The 22,383-nt window shown below is 47.2% G+C and overlaps 2 protein-coding genes across 7 annotated transcripts; both read right to left on the reverse strand.

The window, feature by feature from the left end:
• Positions 1–1,667: 1,667 nt before the first annotated feature.
• snx14 (sorting nexin 14) lies at positions 1,668–11,089 on the reverse strand. Of its 2 annotated transcripts, none has more exons than XM_047338040.1 (27): positions 10,719–11,089; positions 10,216–10,336; positions 9,862–9,935; positions 9,358–9,436; positions 9,157–9,200; positions 8,989–9,076; positions 8,199–8,283; positions 7,948–8,104; positions 7,254–7,329; positions 7,055–7,099; positions 6,854–6,934; positions 6,638–6,752; positions 6,406–6,561; positions 6,198–6,322; positions 5,938–5,996; positions 5,282–5,414; positions 4,876–5,065; positions 4,680–4,763; positions 4,493–4,593; positions 4,123–4,234; positions 3,971–4,011; positions 3,733–3,852; positions 2,873–2,996; positions 2,635–2,799; positions 2,371–2,466; positions 1,997–2,088; positions 1,668–1,852 (listed from the first exon to the last, which is right to left on the reverse strand). In XM_047338040.1, exons 1-27 carry the CDS (start codon positions 10,835–10,837, stop codon positions 1,760–1,762), a joined length of 2,775 nt encoding a protein of 924 aa, XP_047193996.1. In that variant the 5' UTR covers positions 10,838–11,089; the 3' UTR covers positions 1,668–1,759. The 2 variants fall into 2 exon arrangements, with proteins under 2 accessions (XP_047193996.1, XP_047193995.1); XM_047338039.1 differs by having other exon boundaries at positions 9,862–9,938.
• A 1,221-nt stretch (positions 11,090–12,310) lies between these two features.
• On the reverse strand, positions 12,311–22,349 carry LOC118099288 (heterogeneous nuclear ribonucleoprotein Q). Of its 5 annotated transcripts, none has more exons than XM_035143738.2 (11): positions 22,207–22,349; positions 20,058–20,505; positions 18,982–19,100; positions 18,228–18,449; positions 17,948–18,124; positions 17,709–17,844; positions 17,361–17,566; positions 17,085–17,234; positions 16,866–16,987; positions 16,233–16,771; positions 12,311–14,703 (listed from the first exon to the last, which is right to left on the reverse strand). In XM_035143738.2, exons 1-11 carry the CDS (start codon positions 22,207–22,209, stop codon positions 14,699–14,701), a joined length of 2,127 nt encoding a protein of 708 aa, XP_034999629.2. In that variant the 5' UTR covers positions 22,210–22,349; the 3' UTR covers positions 12,311–14,698. The 5 variants fall into 5 exon arrangements, with proteins under 5 accessions (XP_034999629.2, XP_034999628.2, XP_034999630.2 ...); XM_035143737.2 differs by having other exon boundaries at positions 12,311–14,706; XM_035143739.2 differs by having other exon boundaries at positions 16,390–16,771; positions 22,207–22,348.
• Positions 22,350–22,383: the final 34 nt, after the last annotated feature.

Genomic DNA, 22,383 nt, shown 5'->3' on the forward strand with positions numbered 1-22,383 from the left:
CGGTCGAGTCGTTTCCCAGACGTCTGTCAGCCTCCTTCTCCAGATCTTCCTGGTGGATCCGGAGTCGTTCACCGGCCTGATGGGAAATGTAGTCCCTCCAGAGTGAGCAGGAAACCCCGCCTCCAACCCGGAGAGAGCGTGTCGTTTTGTGTTTTATTTAAAAACTATTGAAAAGGTTTCAGTGACAAGTTCAACTTTGCTTTTACATTCAAACAAGTCAAAGATCTGCATTATGGGAAATGTTCTGTTATCTCTGGAGCGTTAAAGATGATTTTAGAAGATAAATATCACGTCACGTCAAATCTCAACAGGTCAAACAGGTCGAATCCTTTCAACTTATTTCTCCTTTGAACACGAAACAAATGAAAGAAACTACAGAGCGTGAATGTAAGTGAAAGTTTGACCTCAGGTTTGTCTCTGAGGGACGAAGAGGAGCAGCGAGGACAGTCTGAGACTCTCCGACGTGTGACTGAAGACTGAGTGTTCACACTAGTTAAGGATTCTTCTTCCTCATTCAGCTCAGCAGCCTCAGTGGAAGTTTGCCGGCGGCTGAACAAGGCTCCTCTGTGTGAGGATTCAAACCGACGCTCGCTGCCTGTTAATGTTTCATCTCCGAGGCTCCGACGCAGCGTCGCCAGCTGCCAAACAGCCCAGTTAGAAAAAAGCTGCTGGAAACTTCTCAGAGGGAAACAACATCTTTTACATTTTAGCTCTTGACTCAGTGAGAATTCAATATTTCGTTTCTGAGTCAACATCTTTGTTTTCAGTTGACTTTGAAGGTTCAGTTCACACAAATGACTAAAGGAACCGTTGCTATGGAAACCAGGGGGGCGACAATGCCTCGCTGCTCGGACAGGAAATAAACTGGCTGCTTCCTGTTGTGTCCACTAAATACTTGTTCAATCAAACTCGACCATCACATCCTCAGGAAAGTTGATAATTAAGCTGATTTTAACATTTTGAAAAGTCCTCGTCACTGACTGTATTTTTTCTGTTTTTTCCAGGTGAAGTGAACGCACCGCCACTCAAGGGAACTTCAGTGCGGAGGTCAGTGAACGCACCACAGCTCCGAGTCGGGGGGGAGAGAAACTTTTCAGAGATGAGTAAAAATCAGTGAAATAAAGAATCTGCAGCTGCAGTGAATAAATAGATGTTTTTATTAGTGTACAGTGGAATGTGGAAGTATTGCACTTTGGTCGTTCAGGACGTGGACGCAGCAGCGTCCCCTTTTACACGCTGCTCGATTCCCTCGCTCCCTGCAGGAGGAGACAACATGAGACAGAAATGAGACAAACTGTCACACTGATGCATTGTGGGACATCAGCACCTGCACCGCGTCTAAAAATAGAAAGTTCATCGCCACTTCTCGAGCTTTGTGGTTCGTAGCTGCTGAAAGTGGAAAGTGACGATTCTGTGGCTGCACCTGAAAGCAACAGGTCGTCCTCGGTTCAGTGAAAACAAACTGAAGCAAACAGAAACGTCTCGACTGATTTAAACTAAATCAAGTGTTTATAAGAACTTTATATTAACAAACATCACGTTTATTCTGCTTCACAATAAAAGACTTTCAGAGAAATGAGTTGTTCTTTTCTTGTTTATGTCTTTGTCTCTTGTTTATGTCTTTGTCTCTTGTTTGTCTTTGTCTCTTGTCCCTGTCTCTTGTTTACGTCTTTGTCTCTTGTCTCTGTCTCTTGTTTACGTCTTTGTCTCTTGTCCCTGTCTCTTGTTTATGTCTTTGTCTCTTGTCCCTGTCTCCTGTTTACGTCTTTGTCTCTTGTCCCTGTCTCCTGTTTACCTGGCTGAGTTCAGGGAACAGCTCCTGCACGGCGATGTCCAGCAGGACGTACGTCATCTGAGGACACAGCAGAGACAAAGTGTGAAAGACGAGTTATTGGGTTCGAGTTGCTCCTTCACTCTGAACCTGGAACTTATCGTAATGATGATTATAATGAAGACTCTTGTTTTGGCGCCACCTGTCTGCCGGGTCTTGAATTACCTGTTTGTTGAGAAGCGGCTGCTGGAAACTGTCAAACAAGAGACGGATTCCTTCGTACTTCGCCTCGTCTCCGATGCACTTTCCCACGAAGTCTGTGGACAAACAGGAATTTAGTTTCAGGTCTTAGCAGAACATGTTTGTAGAGAACGAGCGTCAAACTGATAAATCCCTGGATTGATGTTTGTAATATTTAATAATCATGTTTAAATTCATCAGGAGGAAAGTCCCCGACACGTGAACACAAAGGAGACGTGTATTTCTGACATGTAGTGAAACCCTGAGGCGCTCGGAGGTCGCTGGTTGGAATCCGATCAGCTGAGGTGTTCAAAGTTGAATCTGTTTAACTGGAGAGTTTGAAGTGGAGCTAAACCGACCTGGTAAGTATTTCATCATCTCGTCAAACGTCTGCTTGGCTCGGAGCTGTTTGTCCTCGGGGGTTCGTTCCTCGCTGCTCTCACAGAAAACAGCGTCTGCAGCAGGAAACAAGAGCAGAGCTTTAATACATCAGAGTGCTGACACGTCTGAGTGACCCTGAAGGCATCTCCCCCCCCCCGTCCTCCAGACCTGCAGCAGAAACCACGAGCAACTTGAAATGAACTTTGAATGTGACACTAACTCCCCCCCGACAGGTTTCCCACCTCGGAGCTGCGTGATGAGCGACACCATCCGATGCTCCTGCAGAAGCTGCTCCAGCTTGAACTGCATGTACTGATCCATGTAGGCCTCGAACGTGTTCTTCAGCAGGATTCTCCCGGCGGACAGGAAGTGGTGCAGCCAGTCGGGCACGTGGAAAACCACTCGACCTGACGAGCACACGGAGGGTTTAGTCCCCGTCGGTCGTCGGGTGGGAATCGAACAGTCGAGCTCGTTACTCACCCACGTGCATCATGCAGTCGTACATGCCCTGAACGCTGACCAGCTCCAGGAAGCAGTCGTGGTTGGGTCTCTTCTCTGAACTGTCCGACACGTTCGCGTTGTTCTGGAACAGGTGGTTGAAAAGCTGCAGGAGAAGAATCAGACGGGAAAGAAAACGAGTTCAATCGAGATCAGAGGAGAAAGAAGGAGACTGGAGCAGGAAGCAGGAACTCAGAGATGTTTCCTCAGAGAGACGTTTCCTCAGAGAGACGTTTCCTCAGAGAGACGTTTCCTCAGAGAGACGTTTCCTCAGCAAGATGTTTCCTCACTGAGATGCTTCCTCACTGAGATGTTTCCTCAGTGAGATGTTTCCTCACTGAGATGTTTCCTCACTGAGATGTTTCCTCACTGAGATGCTTTCCCTCACTGAGATGCTTCCTCACTGAGATGTTTCCTCAGCGAGATGTTTCCTCACTGAGATGCTTCCTCACTGAGATGTTTCCTCACTGAGATGCTTCCTAACTGAGATGTTTCCTAACTGAGATGCTTCCTCACTGAGATGCTTCCTCACTGAGATGTTTCCTCACTGAGATGTTTCCTCACTGAGATGCTTCCTCACTGAGATGTTTCCTCACTGAGATGCTTCCTCACTGAGATGTTTCCTCAGCGAGATGCTTCCTCACTGAGATGCTTCCTCAGAGACATGTTTCCTCACTGAGATGCTTCCTCACTGAGATGTTTCCTCACTGAGATGTTTCCTCACTGAGATGCTTCCTCACTGAGATGTTTCCTCAGCAAGATGTTTCCTCACTGAGATGCTTCCTCACTGAGATGTTTCCTCAGCGAGATGTTTCCTCACTGAGATGTTGTCGTGGTTGTACCTTCTTGTTGTTCTCCGTGGTCGGACTGAGGATGGTCAGCTCGGGTCGGCTGGGTTTGGGTTTGGGCGACTCGCAGGAGTTGAAGAAACTCTGGATGAACGGCTCCAGGTTCTGTCCTCTCTGGAAAAACAGACGTTTCACACGGTTCAATATCTGTAACATGGTCGTCACCTCGTTTCAGACGTTCGTCCTTCAGAGGTTGGATTCGGGAGCAGATCTCACAGGAAGTCGATCTCACCTCTTTAATCAGCTTCCCTGGTACGGACTTGAAAATCTTCCCTGTGAAACAAAGATGAGACGAACAAACAGCCGAGTGGGAAGATGAATTATTTTTCTTTTGTTAAAGTGCAGCTTTTATAAAGTGGTTTATTTTCCTGAAGGAGTTTTTACCGAGGTTGACGTCCGGCAGCATCCTGTCGAGGAACTGAGACTCCATGCTGTGAGGAGACAGGAAGTCCGCCAGCAGCTGACTGTTGCTGAGCTCCGGGTGCTGCAGGAGTCTCTGACACACACACACACACACACACACACACACACACACACACACACACACACACACACACACACACACACACACACACACACACACACACACACACACACACACACACACACACACACACACACACACTATTTAACGTGATTTTCACCTGTAAACTAAATGTTTGTTTTGATATCTGGAACGTGGCTCCTAACGCCACCTAGTGGTTCAAACCGTCCTGGGTGGGATTACTTCCTGTTATTCTCCAGATTAAAATACCTGCAAATATTCTTCAAATTCGTCCCTCTTTGATGAGAGGAATTCATAATTCTTCGGTCCGATGATTCGTTTGGACGGAAGCTGTGCGTCTGAAAATGTGCCTGAAAGAAAAAAGACTCATCAACGCTGAGTGGGTTTTTACTGACGACACTAAAGTAACAGAGTGAAACTGAAAAGAAAAGTTCACCGTGGAATTCAGTCAGTTTGGATTCCAGGACGTAAAACTCCAGATATCTCCTGAAGACCGACCACTTCTCAGTTTCATGACCGACTGTAAGAGAAGAAACAGAATCACAGCCGGAGGTTTGACACGACGCTGTGGAGAGTCTGCGTCGCCGCCCGCGCCGCCCGCCCGCGCGCCCGCCCGCCGCCCCGCCTCCCGCCCCGCGCCTGTCTTTCTGTCGCGCCCACGCCGATGCAGAACACGGGGATCCTCTCCCTCTTCGCCTCGTCGTCGTAGCTGTCGATGTAGGGGATGGTGATGCTCCACGCCGACAGGTTCCTCAGGGCGCCCGCCGCGCTGGCCGGCTCGGCGGGGGAGTCGTCCTCCATCACGACGGTCGCCTCCTCCACCTGCACAAAAAACACTGTTTAACCAAACTAACAAATAATTCATGAACAAACCTGCTGAGGTGAAATGAACTTTAGTGTCTGTCAGTGATTTGAATTAGAAACAGATAGATCCCAGTTTAATTGTATTAATGACAACTTCTACCCCCCCGACTGACAGCACATCTGTATTTCAGACTAAACTCTGATCAAGAGAAACGTGTTGGATGTGACGCTCACCACGTCGTCGTCCATGTCGCTCATGGCGCTGGGCGGCAGGATGGCGCCCTCCATGGTCGTGCTCCTGAACACACCTTTGATTTTGCTGCCGATTCTGCTGATGCCGAACGTCTCCCCTCGTTTTGACGGGTTCCTGCAGAGACACAGAGAAAGTGGTGGATTTCTTCACGTCTCTGAACCTCCACTGAGGTTCCTGCTGTTTCTCTGACGTCATCAGGCTCAAACAGGAGAGAAGAAGAATATTCATCTGCTGAATCACTGAAGGAATAACTGGACACTGGAGAAGTTTCTAACAAGGAGTCGATGAAACCTCCCAGGTTTTCTCTTCTTGATTTCCTGTCACCTGTGGATCTTCTGCTCTGAACCACGATCAACATCTTTGATTCTATAACGACTTTAAGTTTCCGCTGAGACGCACAAACTTTCTTTAAAAGTAAAACATCGATAGTTCAGGTCAGTTTGTTTCAGTAAAACTATTCTACATGTTGGAGGACGAGTTTCTATCAGAGGTGTGTGTGTGTGTGTGTGTGTGTGTGTGTGTGTGTGTGTGTGTGTGTGTGTGTGTGTGTAAAGATATGGCTGCATGTCAAACTTGATACTTCCTGTGCATCATTCATTCGTTCCTGTAAGTGGATAAATGATGATGAATCACCGACCTGTTGATCCTGGAGTTCCTGGTCAGAGACTCGGCTCCTCTCAGCAGGTGCCTGAAGTACTGAACACACACGACCAATTACAAACCACGTGCACCAATGTAATTCTGAATCATACGGTTTTATTCACAGTGTAAAACCGACTGTCTGGATGAAAGTGATAAAACCACAGTGTTCAAATATATTTGATCAAATAGTGAATTGTTGTTTTGAAAGTGGAGCTATGGCTGTGATCTCCGTCCGTGTGGAAACAAAGGTCTTACTTCGTCGCTGTGACAGAACATGGGGGTGAAGACTCTCTCCAGCAGCGACAGGACGTGTTCGTACGCCTCGAACAGGCAGCGCATGGTCTGCAGCTTCACCACGCCGCTGTACGGACCTGTGGCAACTGAGAGCAAAGGGAAACGGCTGAGAGCTGCACTGTGACGGCCGAAGAGCTTCTGTGACAGGAGGAGAGCGGAGGGCTCTTACTGTTCCTGATCTCCTCCACGATGAACGGGTCGAAGCTGATCTTGTCGATGCTCTCGTCCAGGCAGTACGTCTCGTAGATGTGCAGCACCTCGCCGTGCAGCCGCTGCAGCTCCGAGTCGCTCAGCTCCGGACTCAGGATCTTATCGTTGAACTCCTCTGGAGGAAACGTCAGGAACACATGAGCTCTGGGACAGAAATATCACCCGTGTGTGTGTGAGGCTGGTTTTCTTACCCACGGCGAGGCAGAACTGCAGCACGTGCACGGCTCCTTCCTGCTTGAGGAAGTTCATGAAACGAAAGAGAAGGTCCTGCTGATCCCGGATCTCCCTCAGCTCCAGCTTCAGCACCTGAAGGACGAGGTTACTGGTCGCTTCAGACACTCGGACTCAGACAAAGACGGGTGATTGGATGTTTCTGGTTTCTGTCTCGTTCTCGTGCTCATACTCACAGACGCCTTCTTGTTGCTGACGTCGGCGTATTTCTGTAAAAATGGAACCAGGTCTGACGGAGGCTCGGAGGCGGCTTCAGGCTGGAGACACAGAAGATGATTTACTTTGTCTTGGATTATATATTTAAAGGTTTTTCTTTTAGGCAGTAGAGTCGATTGAATATTTCATATATGACCGTTAGTATTAGAGGTTTTACTCACTGGAGTGTCATCAACAAATATGAGCACCATGAGGTTCACAGTGTCCTGGGAACAAAGAGGAAGCTGCGTTAAAATGACTCAGTTTAAGTTTCTTTCAGAATCTGTCAATATAATAATTCATCTCAAGCTGTCGTGTCCCTGTGTCTGAATCTTTACCAAGCAGCTCATCTTCTTCACACACACACACTGTTCTACTCACATGGTCGGCCATGAAGTCCATGGTCGGTAAGAGGACGGATCCGGACATCACCTCCCGCAGCAGCAGAGCCAGAGACCTGAACCAGGACAGAGCAGAGACGCTGGGTTCAGCTTCAACAGGAAAGGTCTCAGTTATCCACCAAGTCTAGAAGAGAACTGAGTCTGAGCTGAAGCCACACCCACACGACTACGATAACGTTGTTGCTATGGTTACGCCTGCTGGAGTTTCCAGCCTCTGAATCAGAGACTTGTGTAAACTGATCTCGTTTCAGTTTAAAACTCTGGGTTTGTGTTTGAGTCTGAACAGAAACTGAGACTTTAGTAAACGATGACACGTTCTCTTCCTGATTGGTTCTCATCAGTCACATGACTCGACGACCAGCGGTGAACACAAAGCGTCGCTAACACTTCCTGTCAGTAACACTTCCTGTTTCTAACACTTCCTGTCAGTAACAGTTCCACCTCGTCGTCGCTCAGAGAAAAGAAATCGCTGCTCTGACTCTTCACCATCACTGTTCCTCCTTCAGAGGAGTTTCTGTTACTAAGCAACCAACTGCAGAGGAGACATCTACTTCCTGTTTACACGTCACATGACCAGTGTTGGTCATGTGACCTGTGTGTTTTCAGGTGTCGGTGTGGACGGTCGTCTGGACGTCTGGATCGATGTGACCTGAAATGCTCCGGTCGGTGTCTACCTGCAGTCTGTAGCTTTGGGCGGCATCACGTAGGGAAACAGCATCTCAGTCAGTTTCCTCAAGTAGATCAACTCGTCCTTTCGGCTGCGCAGAGCGACGTGAAGGTCGGCGCCGTATCCGTCCAGAGCCGCCGGCTGTAAACTGTCCACATTCTGCACTGCAGACAAACCAACACAGTGCAGGACGTCAATCACCACAAACTGCTCAAGAGTCATGGAGACGTTTGCTGTGAAGACAAATTCTGTTTGTACCTTTTCCTCGAGCTTTTGCAATAATTTCAATGTGCTTCATTGCAGCTTTCATCACTTTGTCTGCAAACACAGCGGTGACGTCAACCTGCGGAGGAAAGACACAGACACGTCAGTGAGCCGGAGACACGTCAGTGAGACTGAGACACGTCAGTGAGCCGGAGACACGTCAGTGAGCCGGAGACACGTCAGTGAGCCTGAGACACGTCAGTGGGCGACAGTCAGTGAGCGGGACCCAGTGAGACTGAGACACGCGTGAGCGAACACGTCAGTGAGCCGGAGAACGTCAGTGCGAGACACGTCAGTGAGCCGGAGACACGTCAGTGAGACTGAGACACGTCAGTGAGCCTGAGACACGTCAGTGAGCCGGAGACACGTCAGTGAGCCTGAGACACGTCAGTGAGCCGACACGTCAGTGAGCCTGAGACACGTCAGTGAGCCGGAGACACGTCAGTGAGCCTGAGACACGTCAGTGAGCCGGAGACACGTCAGTGAGACGCGGCAACAGCTGAGACTGAGACACGTCAGTGAGCCAGAGACACGTCAGTGAGCCTGAGACACGTCAGTGAGCGGACACGTCAGTGAGCGGACACGTCAGTGAGCCGGAGACACGTCAGTGAGACTGAGACACGTCAGTGAGCCGGAGACACGTCAGTGAGCCGGAGACACGTGAATGAAGCTGGACACGTCTCCTCCAGAGACACAGATCTCTTTCTTTAGGAGACAACTTCCTGTGTAAAGTCGGTCTCCTCTTCAAACTGCTCTAATTCTGCTGACGGGGTTTGAACGTCACCTTCTGAGCTCGGCGGACGAGCACCGAGGCGAAGAAGCGAAACGTCATCCTCAGCTCGTCGACGCACGCCTCGTCGTCTGTGATGTCCCTGAAACCCACAGGATCGAGTTTTAAAACAGCGTCGGAGTTTTTCTGTCAGTAAACAACAGCCGAGCGGTTTCCTCCTACCTGTACCAGGGGAACACGAAGTTCTCCAGAACCAACTCGAACACCTACAGGACGAGAGAGAGGGCACCCGTCAACAGAAAGAAGCTAAGTCCAGTTCCACAGAAGCAAACGATGAAAATCTGGATGAAGGTTTAAGACGATGGAAACAACAGATAAAGTGTTTTTCTCTGATTCAAACCGCTGAGCCCTCGATGTGCGTACCTCTGCTACGGAGGCGTCCACCTGGGACGGAACCTTCAGGTCCAACCACGGCTGATAGTTTTCAAGGAGCAGCGTCGGCCTGCAAACAACAAAGATTAGAGCCCGAGTGATACGAGCCTTCACAGACTGCTGACGTACAAACTGATACCTCTCACTTCCTGTGGTTCAGGCCCTTTAGCACAGTGATGAATGTAAGATGTGTGAAGTACGACAGATATGAAGGAACATCACAGTCATTGAGAGTAAAGAGAAGTTTCCAGAAGAGAATCAGAAAAACTAAACAACACTTCAAAACGAGTTAAATGAAACATGTACATATATATTATTATAACTACATATAGATTATATCTGCCATCAGTTGGGCTCTCGTGCACAATGTTTATTAAATACATGTTGAGGTAGAATCCAAACACTTGTGATATATTATATACTGTACATATATACATATACATATATATACACACATGTATATACACATGTACGTTGTGTATACGGTGAACATACCGGTGACGTTTGCACTTCACCTTCCCGCACACGGCACAGCTGTGGCCCAGAGGAAACAGCTCCTGCTGCTGCTGCTGCTGCAAGAAACCAGCACATCCAGTTTATCAGACCAGTGAAAACATCTGGAAACATCTGGGAAACAAACTCCTGGAAACATCTGGGAAACAAACTCCTGGAAACATCTGGGAAACAAACTCCTGGAAACATCTGGGAAACAAACATCTGGGAAACAAACTCCTGGAAACATCTGGGAAACAAACATCTGGGAAACAAACTCCTGGAAACATCTGGGAAACAAACATCTGGGAAACAAACTCCTGGACTCTTGAAGGAAACGAGACGAGGTTCACTCACTTGGACTCTTGGTTTGATGGACAACAGGACGTTCGGGAGAAGAGACTCTGGACCGAAGGAACAGTAGAAGGTGACGACACCGGCCAGGAACGACCAGAACACCAGCAGGATGTGGAGGTAGCTGCACACAGACACACACACACACACAGACACACACGAGTTTTATATGTTGGTTTGTAATAATCCAAAATAAACACGCCAAAGAGTGTAAGCGTATTATTTTGTTGTTCGGCCCGGATCTCTGTGATCGATTATTCAGGCGGGCTAGGGTGGCTATGCTAACAATAGTAATATTAACTAATAGTATTTAAAATAATATAGAAATATGAGATTAATTTACTGTGCCATCAGATGAAAAACATGTTGCGCTAACAAATTCAGTAATTTGTTAGTAGCTCACGGACTGGTGAGCTGTACCGCAGCCGGCCACCGGAGGGCGATCGAGGCGCTTTTGGCTTCACTTCGCGGCAGACGCAGGGGAGTGACGTCACAGACGCGCTCACCTGTTGAGCAGCACGGTGACGCAGAGCAGCGTCACCAGCAGGAAGCAGAAGAGCGGGTAGTGACGTCCCGCCTCCGTCAGTCTTCTCCTCGCGTCCTCCAGGAGCCGCGGAGCTGCCATCGTGTCCCCGGTTAGCCCCGGTTAGCTCCGGTTAGCCCCGGTTAGCTCCGGTTAGCTCCGGTTAGCCCCGGTTAGCCTCCCCTCGGTGGACGGTGTGTATCCGGTGTAAGTCGCGTGTTCCCGGTGAACGCGTCACGTCATGTCCCGGTGCTGGACCTCAGCTCCTCATTTAAAAACAACACAACAACACTTCCGACTTCATGTTTGTTTCTGAGCCCTGACACTTCCGGTCCCGAAACTTCCGCTTCCTGGGTTGCCAGGTCTGAGAGAAACTTCTAAAAAGACGTTTAATGTTTGAAAAGATCAAATCAGTGTTCATTAGTGAAGCAATTTTCATATAAATTTAAACAACAAATATGTGTAACATATATATTTAATGTGTTATTATTGTGTGTATTTTATATTTAGTTTTTTGTAATGCTGTAAAGTTTCTTTGAGCAGTGTTTAAAGCACAATGCGAATTAAATGTACGATTAGAAATGTAAAGTTCTGTCAAATAAAAATAAGAACAAAACTCACCATGTTCAGATTTTAACTTTTTAATTTCAGTCCCTCTAACTCGATACTGTCATCGTGGATCTGAGTTTAACCTTTGTAAAAATACTTTTGTTATATGAAGTCATGACAGTTTGTCTCCTACTCTGATGCTTGGTTTTAACTTTATTCATTTTACTTTAGTTGACTAAGTTTTATTTCGAGTAACTGATCATCTGTGACTTTCTTAAACTAGTTATTTGGTTCTTGGACAGAAACTAGTGAAACATTAGCATCTTGATTTCTAAAAGTCCAAAGTGATAAAAAAAGGAAACTTTGAAACATTCAACTCAGGGAACAACTCATCTATTTAAGTGTAATCTTGAGTTAAGTCATTTGACCTCTTTATCTTTGTGTCTCTATATTTATGAGCTATAATAGCTGTTGTTTAATTGCTCAAATCAACTCTAAACACCACAAGTGTATTTTTCCTGACAGACCAGGCAACCCTAGATCCCAGTGACGTCACTTCTGATTTCCGTTGACTCAGGATTCAGTTGGATTTATATCTACAGAGTTCACACAATTAACTTCTGCAGTGTTTACATTTAATTCAAGACTTATTAGTTATCAACTGACAATAAAAAGCAACATATAAATCCCACTATTCATCTCTTATAAGTTTATATCTGATTGGATCAGCACACAACATAATTCACCTGGAGAAAAGTTTTCTTTAAATATCTTTAAACACGTCCTTTGAGTTGTTGAGCTCTCAGGCTGCTGTGGCTAGAATGATAATAGTAAAGGTAATATTTGCATTAAGAAGTATACATGTACCATTGTAATTAAATACATATTAAGGCTTTAAAGAGAATTTTCTTTAAAATATATTTATCTCTATTTTACCATTGACCTTTTAGAGCTGCACAGATTAAACCCATGAATCACACAGTTACTTAAAGAATTACAGGGGCTGTAAAATAAAAACAACCAAGGTCAAAGTCATCAACTTTATTAGAAAAATAGGTTTAACTCGCGTCACTGTACAAGTATAAAACAATTTATTTGCAAGAATGCAAACACACTTGTTAGCAAAACAAACAAAAACATTTCTTGACCCTTAAATTCCAAAAGTCCGCAAGATTTTCACAAACTGGGTTTGAAGAAAAAATTAAACAAGCTGCACAATTCTTTCTGAACTGAAGAATAAAACAGGAGTCACAAAGAAATAGAAAACAAACTGATGTTTAAAGAGTTTAAAGGAGAAATCCAACCAACACGTTTCTTCACTTAGAGTTTTTCTCTCCAGTCAGAACGGCTCATTGTGGGAACTGTTGGTGTCTTTATACATTTTAAGGTCTTGACCTTATTGTGCTAATATTTGGAGCTTAACATTTTACTGAATTGAATGTTTTTTTTTTTTAATTGAATGTTTTTAGTTTAGTTTAAAGTTATCAGATAAAAGAACAATAGAACAAACATGAAGCTTGGGTCAGACTTGAGAGGAGGAAACAATTTTTATCGATGACTTTATCATAAACAACATCAGACAGTTTATTCTGACAGATTCACTTTGCAGATTATTATTAATGAGCTCAAATGCTGTTTCTTAGTGTCTGAGCAGTTTCAGGTTGTCAGGATGGATCTGCTCCTTTAAAGTCTTAACATCGTCATGTCACAGTGAAGACATGCTTCAACACCAGTTACAGGAAATGTTTGTCACGACCACGTACAGCTCATAGCACCATCATCAGTCTACAGTGACGTACAGAGTGAAACATGGAGTTATGCTTCTGGGATTAAAACTTTGCAGGACGTGGAAACTTTTTTTTCCCTTCCAGACCGGCTCAAAGACTCAATAAGTAAAAGTCAGCTTCACTGCTCCTTCCTGTTCGTGTAAAACACGACATGTTGGTGCAGACGACCCCAGACGTCACTTTGTGAACAAAAACAACATTAAGACAATTTTCCCCATCGTGGAGGACAAAGCTATGACTGTGGTTTCCAGGCATTTAAGATTTTACAAGAAAAATAGAAAGCTAGAAAAGGTCTGTCCGTCAGCGACATCATTGCTCATCACGTTCAGGGACAGCGATGCTTGTTCAGGCTCATCTCAGGAGCAGCTGAGAACTGAGACTCTTTAAGTGCTTGTTGTTGTTGCCTGTGCATCTTTATCTCAGGAGGAGAGGAGCATAGACTGTAAATAAAGATGGACGACATGACGGTTCCCAAAAGCCAAACGGTCTCAACCCCCCGCTGGTGGCTGAATATAGTGAAGCCCACCTCGTCCCACGTTCGCAGTTGGGACATGGAGCCAGAGGGGCTGTAAAGAACATGAGGACGAGGAGATTCCAGAGCTTTTGGTGACGAGGGCCGACGCCGGTGTGGATGAGCTGTAAACACTGAATTTATACGTCATGTCCGGCCTCCTGCTGCTCTACAGGCTCCGCCCCTCGCCTGGATGTTCCTGTTGGTGTGAACGAGTCGGACCCGACAACCTGCTTCTCAAACACTAACTACAGGAAATGTACAGAAACTATTGTGTTGATATTCTCTGGAGTTTGTGTCTGAATAACATTCTGAGACATCATGATTGACAGCTGAGCCTGACTGGTTGACACCACAGATCCACGCCACTAACACTACTGCACAGTCTCCAAATGTGCAAGATGGAAGCCTTCGTATCTAAGATACTTGGCTTTGTTTCTAGATAGTGGGAGGAAGTGGAGATACGGCATCCATCTTTATTTACAGTCTATGAATTGGAGGGGAAGGGGGGAAGGGGGGGGCAGCCTCCGTTTCCTCAAATACAAAAAGAAACGGAGGAGACGCATCCTCGAAACTGAGGAAGTTAACGAACCCTCGCTGGCTTTAGTTCAGAAAAGAACCAGTTTTCTGGAATGCCCGACCTTAAACGGCAGGTGATCGTCACACCTCAACTCTACCTGATAATCACAGATTATCTGATAATCATAGATCATCACGTCTAGTCCATCGTAAAGATGAAGTTTAAAAGCTAAAAGAAAAAAAAGTAACATCAAGTTTCATTAAAAAAAAATCAAAAAAAGTGCAGAGACTTTTTTGTCCAATTGTCCATCGTGAGCTCACTCAGTCGTAACGGTGGTTGGGTCTTTTAAAACTTAAGAGTCACACATTTTTTACAATAATAATGATAAAAAACAGCCCATGTTTTGCTTCTGATTTTCAAAAACGTGGCAGTTTCAGGAGATCTGCTCCTTAAAAAGAAAAAAAAGAAAAAGCAGGAATACGGCTGGACCACTGAGTCAGGTGACCTTACCATTCCGTCCACTGGCAGCCTGCAGCGCGCAACGCCATACGCTGGTCAGTCTTCATAGTGACGCGTCAGGACCGGCCTCGACCCCTTTAACCTGCTAGTCAGGTAACAAAAGGAAGCAATTAGAGAATGTAAAACAGGATCGAATTACAATCTACACAGGCATCTACTGTTCTGTGTCCCTCACACACACACTCTCACACACACGCACACGCACACACACTGAGAACTGTGCAACAAGTCCAACGTGAATTTACAAACATTAGAATTCACATACGCCCTCTGACGCAACATGCACATGTCAATGCCTTAAAGAGGACGACAAGCACGAGTCGGCCCGGCTGGGAAAGTAAGTGTTGGAGGTGCAGCGGGTGAAAACGCAGGACACGGGCAAAGAAGAGGGAGGGGGTGGGGGGGTTAAGAGCAGCCATCTATAAAAGCAACATAAAAAAACACTACAAGCGAGTCATGCATGGCAGCGCTCGACCACAGCAGCACAAGATCAAACCTCCAGATATAACATGCAAGATTAGTATCCAGGCCTTCAACAGCTAGGTAGATCCTTCTGGGACAAGGAAAAGCTTCACTTTGAAGTTAATAAATCAAATTGTGCCTTTACCCCCCACACCACCAGTAACAAACGGCACTAGGATGACAGACTTGTAGGGGGCGGGGCCTACTCTCTACGCTGCATTGACATTGAATTTAGGACACCAATTTGTGAGACATATGTTTTTGGACATGAGGAACTCATAAGGATGAAGTATGTCAGTACACATACAGAAACACTCGGAGATGCTGACTATAGAAGTCGGTGATTTGGAATTTGATGGCATGCAAGGTGACACTGTAGCATGTGGCCAACACTGGCAAACCTTGAGTCCATTTCCTTCCACAAGGAGCCTTAAAATTTGAAGGCAATTTGAAGAGAGAATTTGCCGAAACATGAATTTGCAACACAATTTGAAGTTTTGTACACGTGTGCGTGTATGTTTATTAAAGCAGACAAACAGCAAAAGGATACAAGCCAAAATGTAAAGCCAAAAAATAGGACTACGATGGTCCTTTTTTTTCTTCTTTTCAATAACAAGACACGCATTACTTTGTGACAATACAAATTGTATTTTCATTTGTTTTAAATACATGTTTAGGAGACATATGCTTTGTTGCTGTTAGCTACTTAGAACAAGATTACCAGAATGTCTAAAAACATACATAAAGCTAAAGCCAAATAGACAGCTCGACCACAGAATTGAATCTTAAAATTGTTTTTTCAACTTTTGTTATGGAAAATCTTTTTAACGACCATCTTAAAAAAAATAAAAATTAAAAGAAAACCAGTTCGCCAGAAACAGGTGGGAGTGTGACTACTATTTGAGTCCAAGCGGATTATTAAAATATGTACAAAAAGATATCTTGCCAGATGTCACCAATTTTGAGGAAAAAATGCAGGCAACCGTATGGGATTGAGGGCCAATCAGATCAAGTCTCTAAATAAAAAAAAGACACCAACAAAAACAAACACGTATTTTGTTATCAAAGCCCTACTGGTTTACTTCCACTGTTGCCCAAAAGAATCCTGATAAAACTCCTGGTTGTCAGATTTGTAACCAGAATAGTTACCAGAATGATCACCACCTTGGAGCGGTTGCTGAGCAATGGGTTGAGAGCCCCAGTTCTGATTATTGGTTTGGCGACGCTTGGAATCTGGCTGGTTGTACCCATCAGCTTTGCGCTTTCCTCCTACATTTCCACCGCGGCCACCCCGCGCACCACGTACCCCTCCTCGCCCTCTCGGCTGCACTCCTCCTCTTGCGCCACGCCCGCCACGGCCTGGTCCTGGCCCGCCACGCTGGGAGAAGCTGGACCTGCCCCTTGGTGCGCCTGCGCCGCCACGTCCCCTGGATGGAGAGGCTCCCCCCCGTGAGCCCCTGCTTCCACCGCGCCCTCGGCTTGGGCCCTGGAAGTCGTCGTAGCCGTAATAGGGGTCGTCATAGCCGCCACGATAGTTGGGATAGTCATAGCCATAATAGTCATAGTAGTCATCGTAACCGTAGTAGTCGGGTGGGTAAGAGTAGCCACCCCGGTTGCCGCCTCTGCCCCGGCCTCTCGCAGGCGGCGGCATGTGGGCAGGGGGAGGGTAGTAGTAATAGTCATCATACCTGATTAAAACAGAGCGAGGGATGAGAATAAAGCTAAAGACACGACGAGAACAACATCAGAGTGCAGTGACCCCAAATAAAAGACGGTTCTCACATTTGTGTTTTGGCTGCTTGTCTCTGGGCTTTACGCTCCTTCCTCTTCTGATCTGGCGGTTTAGCAAAAACAATCTGAATGGCATCACCCTCCAGGTCCTTCCCGTTCAATTCCTCCAATGCCTGAGAAACACAAGAGACATTTGTACAGACGTCTTTAGACTCAGGCCGAAGATGGAAGTGAGAACTGTTCAAGTAAAAAACCGAAGGAGATCTGTACCTTCACGGCTCCGTCCCTCTCTTCAAAGTGAATGAAAGCGTAATCTTTGAGCTTCTTCACTCGCTCCAGGTTCCCAAACGCACTGAAGGACTTTTCCAGGATCTCCTCTGTCACGCCGTTGGAAAGATTTCTCACAAATAAAACCTTGACCTGTGAAATGGACATGGAGACGATCACACCTCACGTCAGTCTCTACTGCTCAGAATTCAATAAGTCGACCAGAAGAGATTGTTTAAATGACAAAGAAATTCTCCCACTTCGACTTCTGAATCTCACCTTGGACATGACCTCTGGGTCGGGGTCTTCGATGGGATCAGCCCACTCCACTGTCACCACGTTGCCCCACACCTTCACCTTCCCGCTCATAAGCCGGCGACGTGCCTGAGCCGCCGTTTTGTGGTCTTCATACTCCAGGAAGCAAAAGCCGCGGTTCTTCTTTTTGTCGTCAGGTTGATGGTACAGTATGACATCACTGAGGCCCTCTGTTACGTCCAGAAAACAAAAACAGAAATTCAGTATTTACAAATCAGACTAAGTAACGCAAGTTGTCCAATGAAATCAAAAACAGCTGCAGGGATGTGACAGGAAATCAAAAGGTATTAAAAACAGGATTTATTCTTTTACCTGTGACTTTCGCGAATTCTTCGACGATCTGCTCCTTTGTTTTACTCTTGGGAATGGAGCCAACAAAGAGCCTGTTGTTGGCGACAGATATACAAACCCCGATGTGCTTTCCAGGGCGAATCTCGTAGTTATTACACTGTAAAAACACAAAAAGTCACGTCAGTCAGTGATAACAGACTCTATGACGAGTCAATATTCTTTCTACCATGCGACTCGGCTCTGGTTCCTGACAGACTCACCAGCTTCACCGCCTCCTGGGCTGCGTCTTTATTACAGAACGTGACGAAGGCATAGCCCCTGTTCATGCCGCTCAGCGGGTCCATCATTAGCCTGAGATCCCAGATAGACCCGGCCTTCTCAAAGAGAGGAACCAGCTCGTCTTCAAACAGGTCACGGGGAATCTTCCCGACAAATATCTTAGAGAAAAACAAAGAATAATAGCAGACATCCCAGCCATCAGTCAGGATCTGTCATATTTACAGAAAGCTTTGGTTTGTATTCAGATTCTCTGAAGTGTACCTCTGTTCCAACTGTGGGCTGGGCCCCTGAGTACACAGACTCAGGCGGGGGGCCCCCATACTTTCTCTGTCCTGTTGTGACGTCCAGTGTGTAGTTGGTTCTGTCCAGGAGTTCTTTGATTTTAGCCTCATCGGGTCCTTTAGTGGAATCTGAAACTTTTGTCCCTTGTTTCTCCCTCTGTCTGTACGTCTTCATTACACCACAGAGAAAGGCACTTTTGTTCTGGAAGAGGAAACAATTGTGTCACAAACAAACTATTAATATTCACGCTTTCTAAAAATCAACATGAAGAGGAAAGCTCACATGCGAGGTCACATAAAATAAAACTGAGGGCACCTCTGGTCAATTTCACTGAAATATAGTTTTGTTTATTTTAAGCCGAAGCCGTGAAGAATGAAGACCAGGGTCGGAGAGTTTGACAATTTTACGCAAATTCCACAAACCTGTGGTGTTCACTAGATATTTTATACTATAAATTCATGCAATTCATCTTTTGATTACCAGGGTTGTACTTTAGGTGTGGTCCATCTAAACCCCCTGTTTTTCATTGAACAGATCAAATACCAGACGCAAAATAATGTATTAACTGTAAAATAATACCTTTTAAATAATTTAATATTTGAGTGACCCTGCACAGGTGTGTTCTCAGTTTAGTTGAATACTACAGGTTGGCAGAAACACCACTATGGTCTTTAACAAAGAGCCCTTTGTGTGTCAGAGTCGAACCACACCTAACAGGCGGTTCACAGCTTACCTGCACGTGTGACAGGTCGCTCTCTTTGAACTGGACCAGCACTTGCAGCGCTCCCTCCTCGTTGAATTCTTTCAAAGCTTCGATAGCCCGTTCGTCGAGGTCACTGTGTGCCACCAGGCCTGAAAGTCACACAACCAAAACACAAACTGTAAATATGGTGTTAAAACAAACATTACATGGTGAATGGAGCAGGTTGGGAAATGGATTAATGATCTGTGCCAGAAACACTGATTATATTAAAACTTTCTTACTTTTAACAGACATTCCCCCCCCGTGTCAAATAAAAACCCATCCCTGTGGCTTCTTCTTCAGCTGCTGCTCAAAGAGAACAATTCACCGACTGCAGCCCAACAGCTGCTTTATTGTGTCTGCACAGAACCAGATGGCTTCCAGCTACCATCCTTAAACCCTTTAGAGCTACACCCTTTCAATCCAGTCTCACACAGCACGTCAATACTCGGGCTGAGAAACCTACTGATGTGCAACAAAGAAGGTACTTAAGGCGCATCACAGGATATTTTATTGATGTTGTGAAAGAAATTCACCTCTTGTGATTTAATGACGTTATTTTACCTGCACTGATGATTAGTTACACAACTTAAAACTAGGCCCTCATTTAGAGTTATTAGCTGATCACGGAGGATCTGATTAGTGAACAGAGTTGTTTTCCAGGTCACCAGTGTTTTGAGCATTCAATAGCAAAAGGGCAGGTGTGGTGGTCGTGGTGTTTGTCTCAGTATCAATGATTCTAACCTTCTTCTTTCTTTCTAGACTTCCTGGCCTCACAAAGTATCTTCAGTGGCACAAACCCACTGTTTCTCCCTGAAGAGCGAAGTGGTTTTCTCTAACTACTGCTCACTGCAGATAAATCAAGCTTTGGATTCATGCCATGTTGGTAGAATGGACCTCTGGGGTTTGTTGACAACAATTTACAGATGTAATATCCTTGTCCTTTCAAGAAAATGCAAAAGCCAATAACTCATAGAACTGAAATACTCAAGCACATCTCAAAACACAGATCTCAGGCTTTCTCTGTAGAAGGTGAAGACTAGAGACAACATGGAACGTCTGCTTACCTGCTACATAAAGTTCATCTAACTTCTCGGCGACCTGCTGAGGTAAACCAGCTTCCAGTAACGCCTGGAAATGTTCTGAGTGGGCCGCGGCTGCTGTAGTGTCCATTGGTTCCTCTGTGCCGTTTCCATTTACATGATCCGTGGCCATGTCTCCAGTTAGATCGGTGGGCATGTCTCCAGTTAGATCGGTGGGCATGTCTCCAGTTAGATCGGTGGGCATGTCACCAGTTAGATCGGTGGGCATGTCACCAGTTAGATCGGTGGTCATGTCACCAGTTACATCCGAGGCCATGTCACCAGTAAGATCCGTGGCCATGTCACCAGTAAGATCCGTGGCCATGTCACCAGTAAGATCCGTGGCCATGTCACCAGTAAGATCCGTGGCCATGTCACCAGTAAGATCCGTGGCCATGTCACCAGTAAGATCCGTGGCCATGTCTCCAGACATCTGTGCAGATAAAGAGAAGAACACGTATTCAAGGTTGGAACAGCAACTGAAGACATTTAAGTTCACATGATGCTAATGAAAGCAAATCAAACACTAGTTCAGTACTTGGAGGCATCACGTCATCCTGGGCTCATCCCTACAGAGAAAACACCTCATTACGTTATTACCGGAACCTCGTGTTGCTAAAGCCCCGAAGCTGCTTCCACACAATAATCAGTTCAGCAGCAGAGAAAGTAACCGGGTCCCATTCCCAGTGAGGAGCTGCCACCTGAGACCAGTGGTTCCAGCTCTGGATCATTGATCAAACCACCGTGTGCACCAGAAAGCAGAGCCCGGACAGCAGCTCTCTATCCCCGGTACCAGCTACAGGCTGAGCCCGGACAGCAGCTCTCTATCCCCGGTACCAGCTACAGGCTGAGCCCGGACAGCAGCTCTCTATCCCCGGTACCAGCTACAGGCTGAGCCCGGACAGCTCTCTATCCCCGGTACCAGCTACAGGCTGAGCCCGGACAGCAGCTCTCTATCCCCGGTACCAGCTACAGGCTGAGCCCGGGCAGCAGCTCTCTATCCCCGGTACCAGCTACAGGCTGAGCCCGGGCAGCAGCTCTCTATCCCCGGTACCAGCTACAGGCTGAGCCCGGACAGCAGCTCTCTATCCCCGGTACCAGCTACAGGCCGAGCCCGGGCAGCAGCTCTCTATCCCCGGTACCAGCTACAGGCTGAGCCCGGACAGCAGCTCTCTATCCCCGGTACCAGCTACAGGCCGAGCCCGGACAGCAGCTCTCTATCCCGGGTACCAGCTACAGGCTGAGCCCGGACAGCAGCTCTCTATCCCCGGTACCAGCTACAGGCTGAGCCCGGACAGCAGCTCTCTATCCCCGGTACCAGCTACAGGCTGAGCCCGGACAGCAGCTCTCTATCCCCGGTACCAGCTACAGGCCGAGCCCGGACAGCAGCTCTCTATCCCCGGTACCAGCTACAGGCTGAGCCCGGACAGCAGCTCTCTATCCCGGTACCAGCTACAGGCTGAGCCCGGACAGCAGCTCTCTATCCCCGGTACCAGCTACAGGCCGAGCCCGGACAGCAGCTCTCTACCCCCGGTACCAGCTACAGGCCGAGCCCGGTCTGGATCCAGTTACTAACCAAACAACACATTTCGTGCGGGTTTTGGCGCCATCGTTCAAGCCCGGTCTCAGTTTACAAACCTTATCCGGGCTAATGCTGCTAATGCTAGCGAAGTGAACCCAGCCCCTTCACGGCCCGACGCGGTTCGACGGAACCGAACATAGATCCACTCCCGCTCCCTGTCACGGAGGAGTACCGACCCTATAACAAGCTGGTCCCACACATCCACCACGCCTGTTAGCCTGGTGTCAGCTAGCTAACCCCGGCTCGGCCGCCCGCAGGCCCCGAGGCTCAGGCACACGCGTGGCGGGGCCAAGCGAGAGCAGCTACCGGCCCCGCAACAAGTCACAGAGCGGATCCACCTCCGGCTCCAGCGTCCCCCGCCCGAGTCCCCACCACTAACCCAAACCACATCCGTTTAACTGCTCTCTGGTCCCCGCGGGCCCGCGTTTCAAAATGCCGGCTCGCCGCTGTGCTGCTAACGGCGGCCGGTCGGCCGGTGGGCTCCGAGGACGAGCCCGGCTCCAGGAGCAGACACACGGCGGAGACCCGGCGGCCTCCCCGGTGAGAACGTACCATGTAGCCCTGGGTGCAGGACGCTGCTCGGCCGTGGGGACGGTGCTGCGGGTGATGGAGACTATTGACGCCGGCGCTGCTCCGTTTGGTTTCTTTACTCCCGGGGAAACAAAATGGCGACTACGTAACGTCGCGAGCTCTGCTTGTTCGTCCGCACGAGAGGGGTTTCCCGCGCTG

Source organism: Hippoglossus stenolepis, chromosome 20, assembly GCF_022539355.2.
Source record: "Hippoglossus stenolepis isolate QCI-W04-F060 chromosome 20, HSTE1.2, whole genome shotgun sequence".
NCBI classification, from domain to species: domain Eukaryota; kingdom Metazoa; phylum Chordata; class Actinopteri; order Pleuronectiformes; family Pleuronectidae; genus Hippoglossus; species Hippoglossus stenolepis.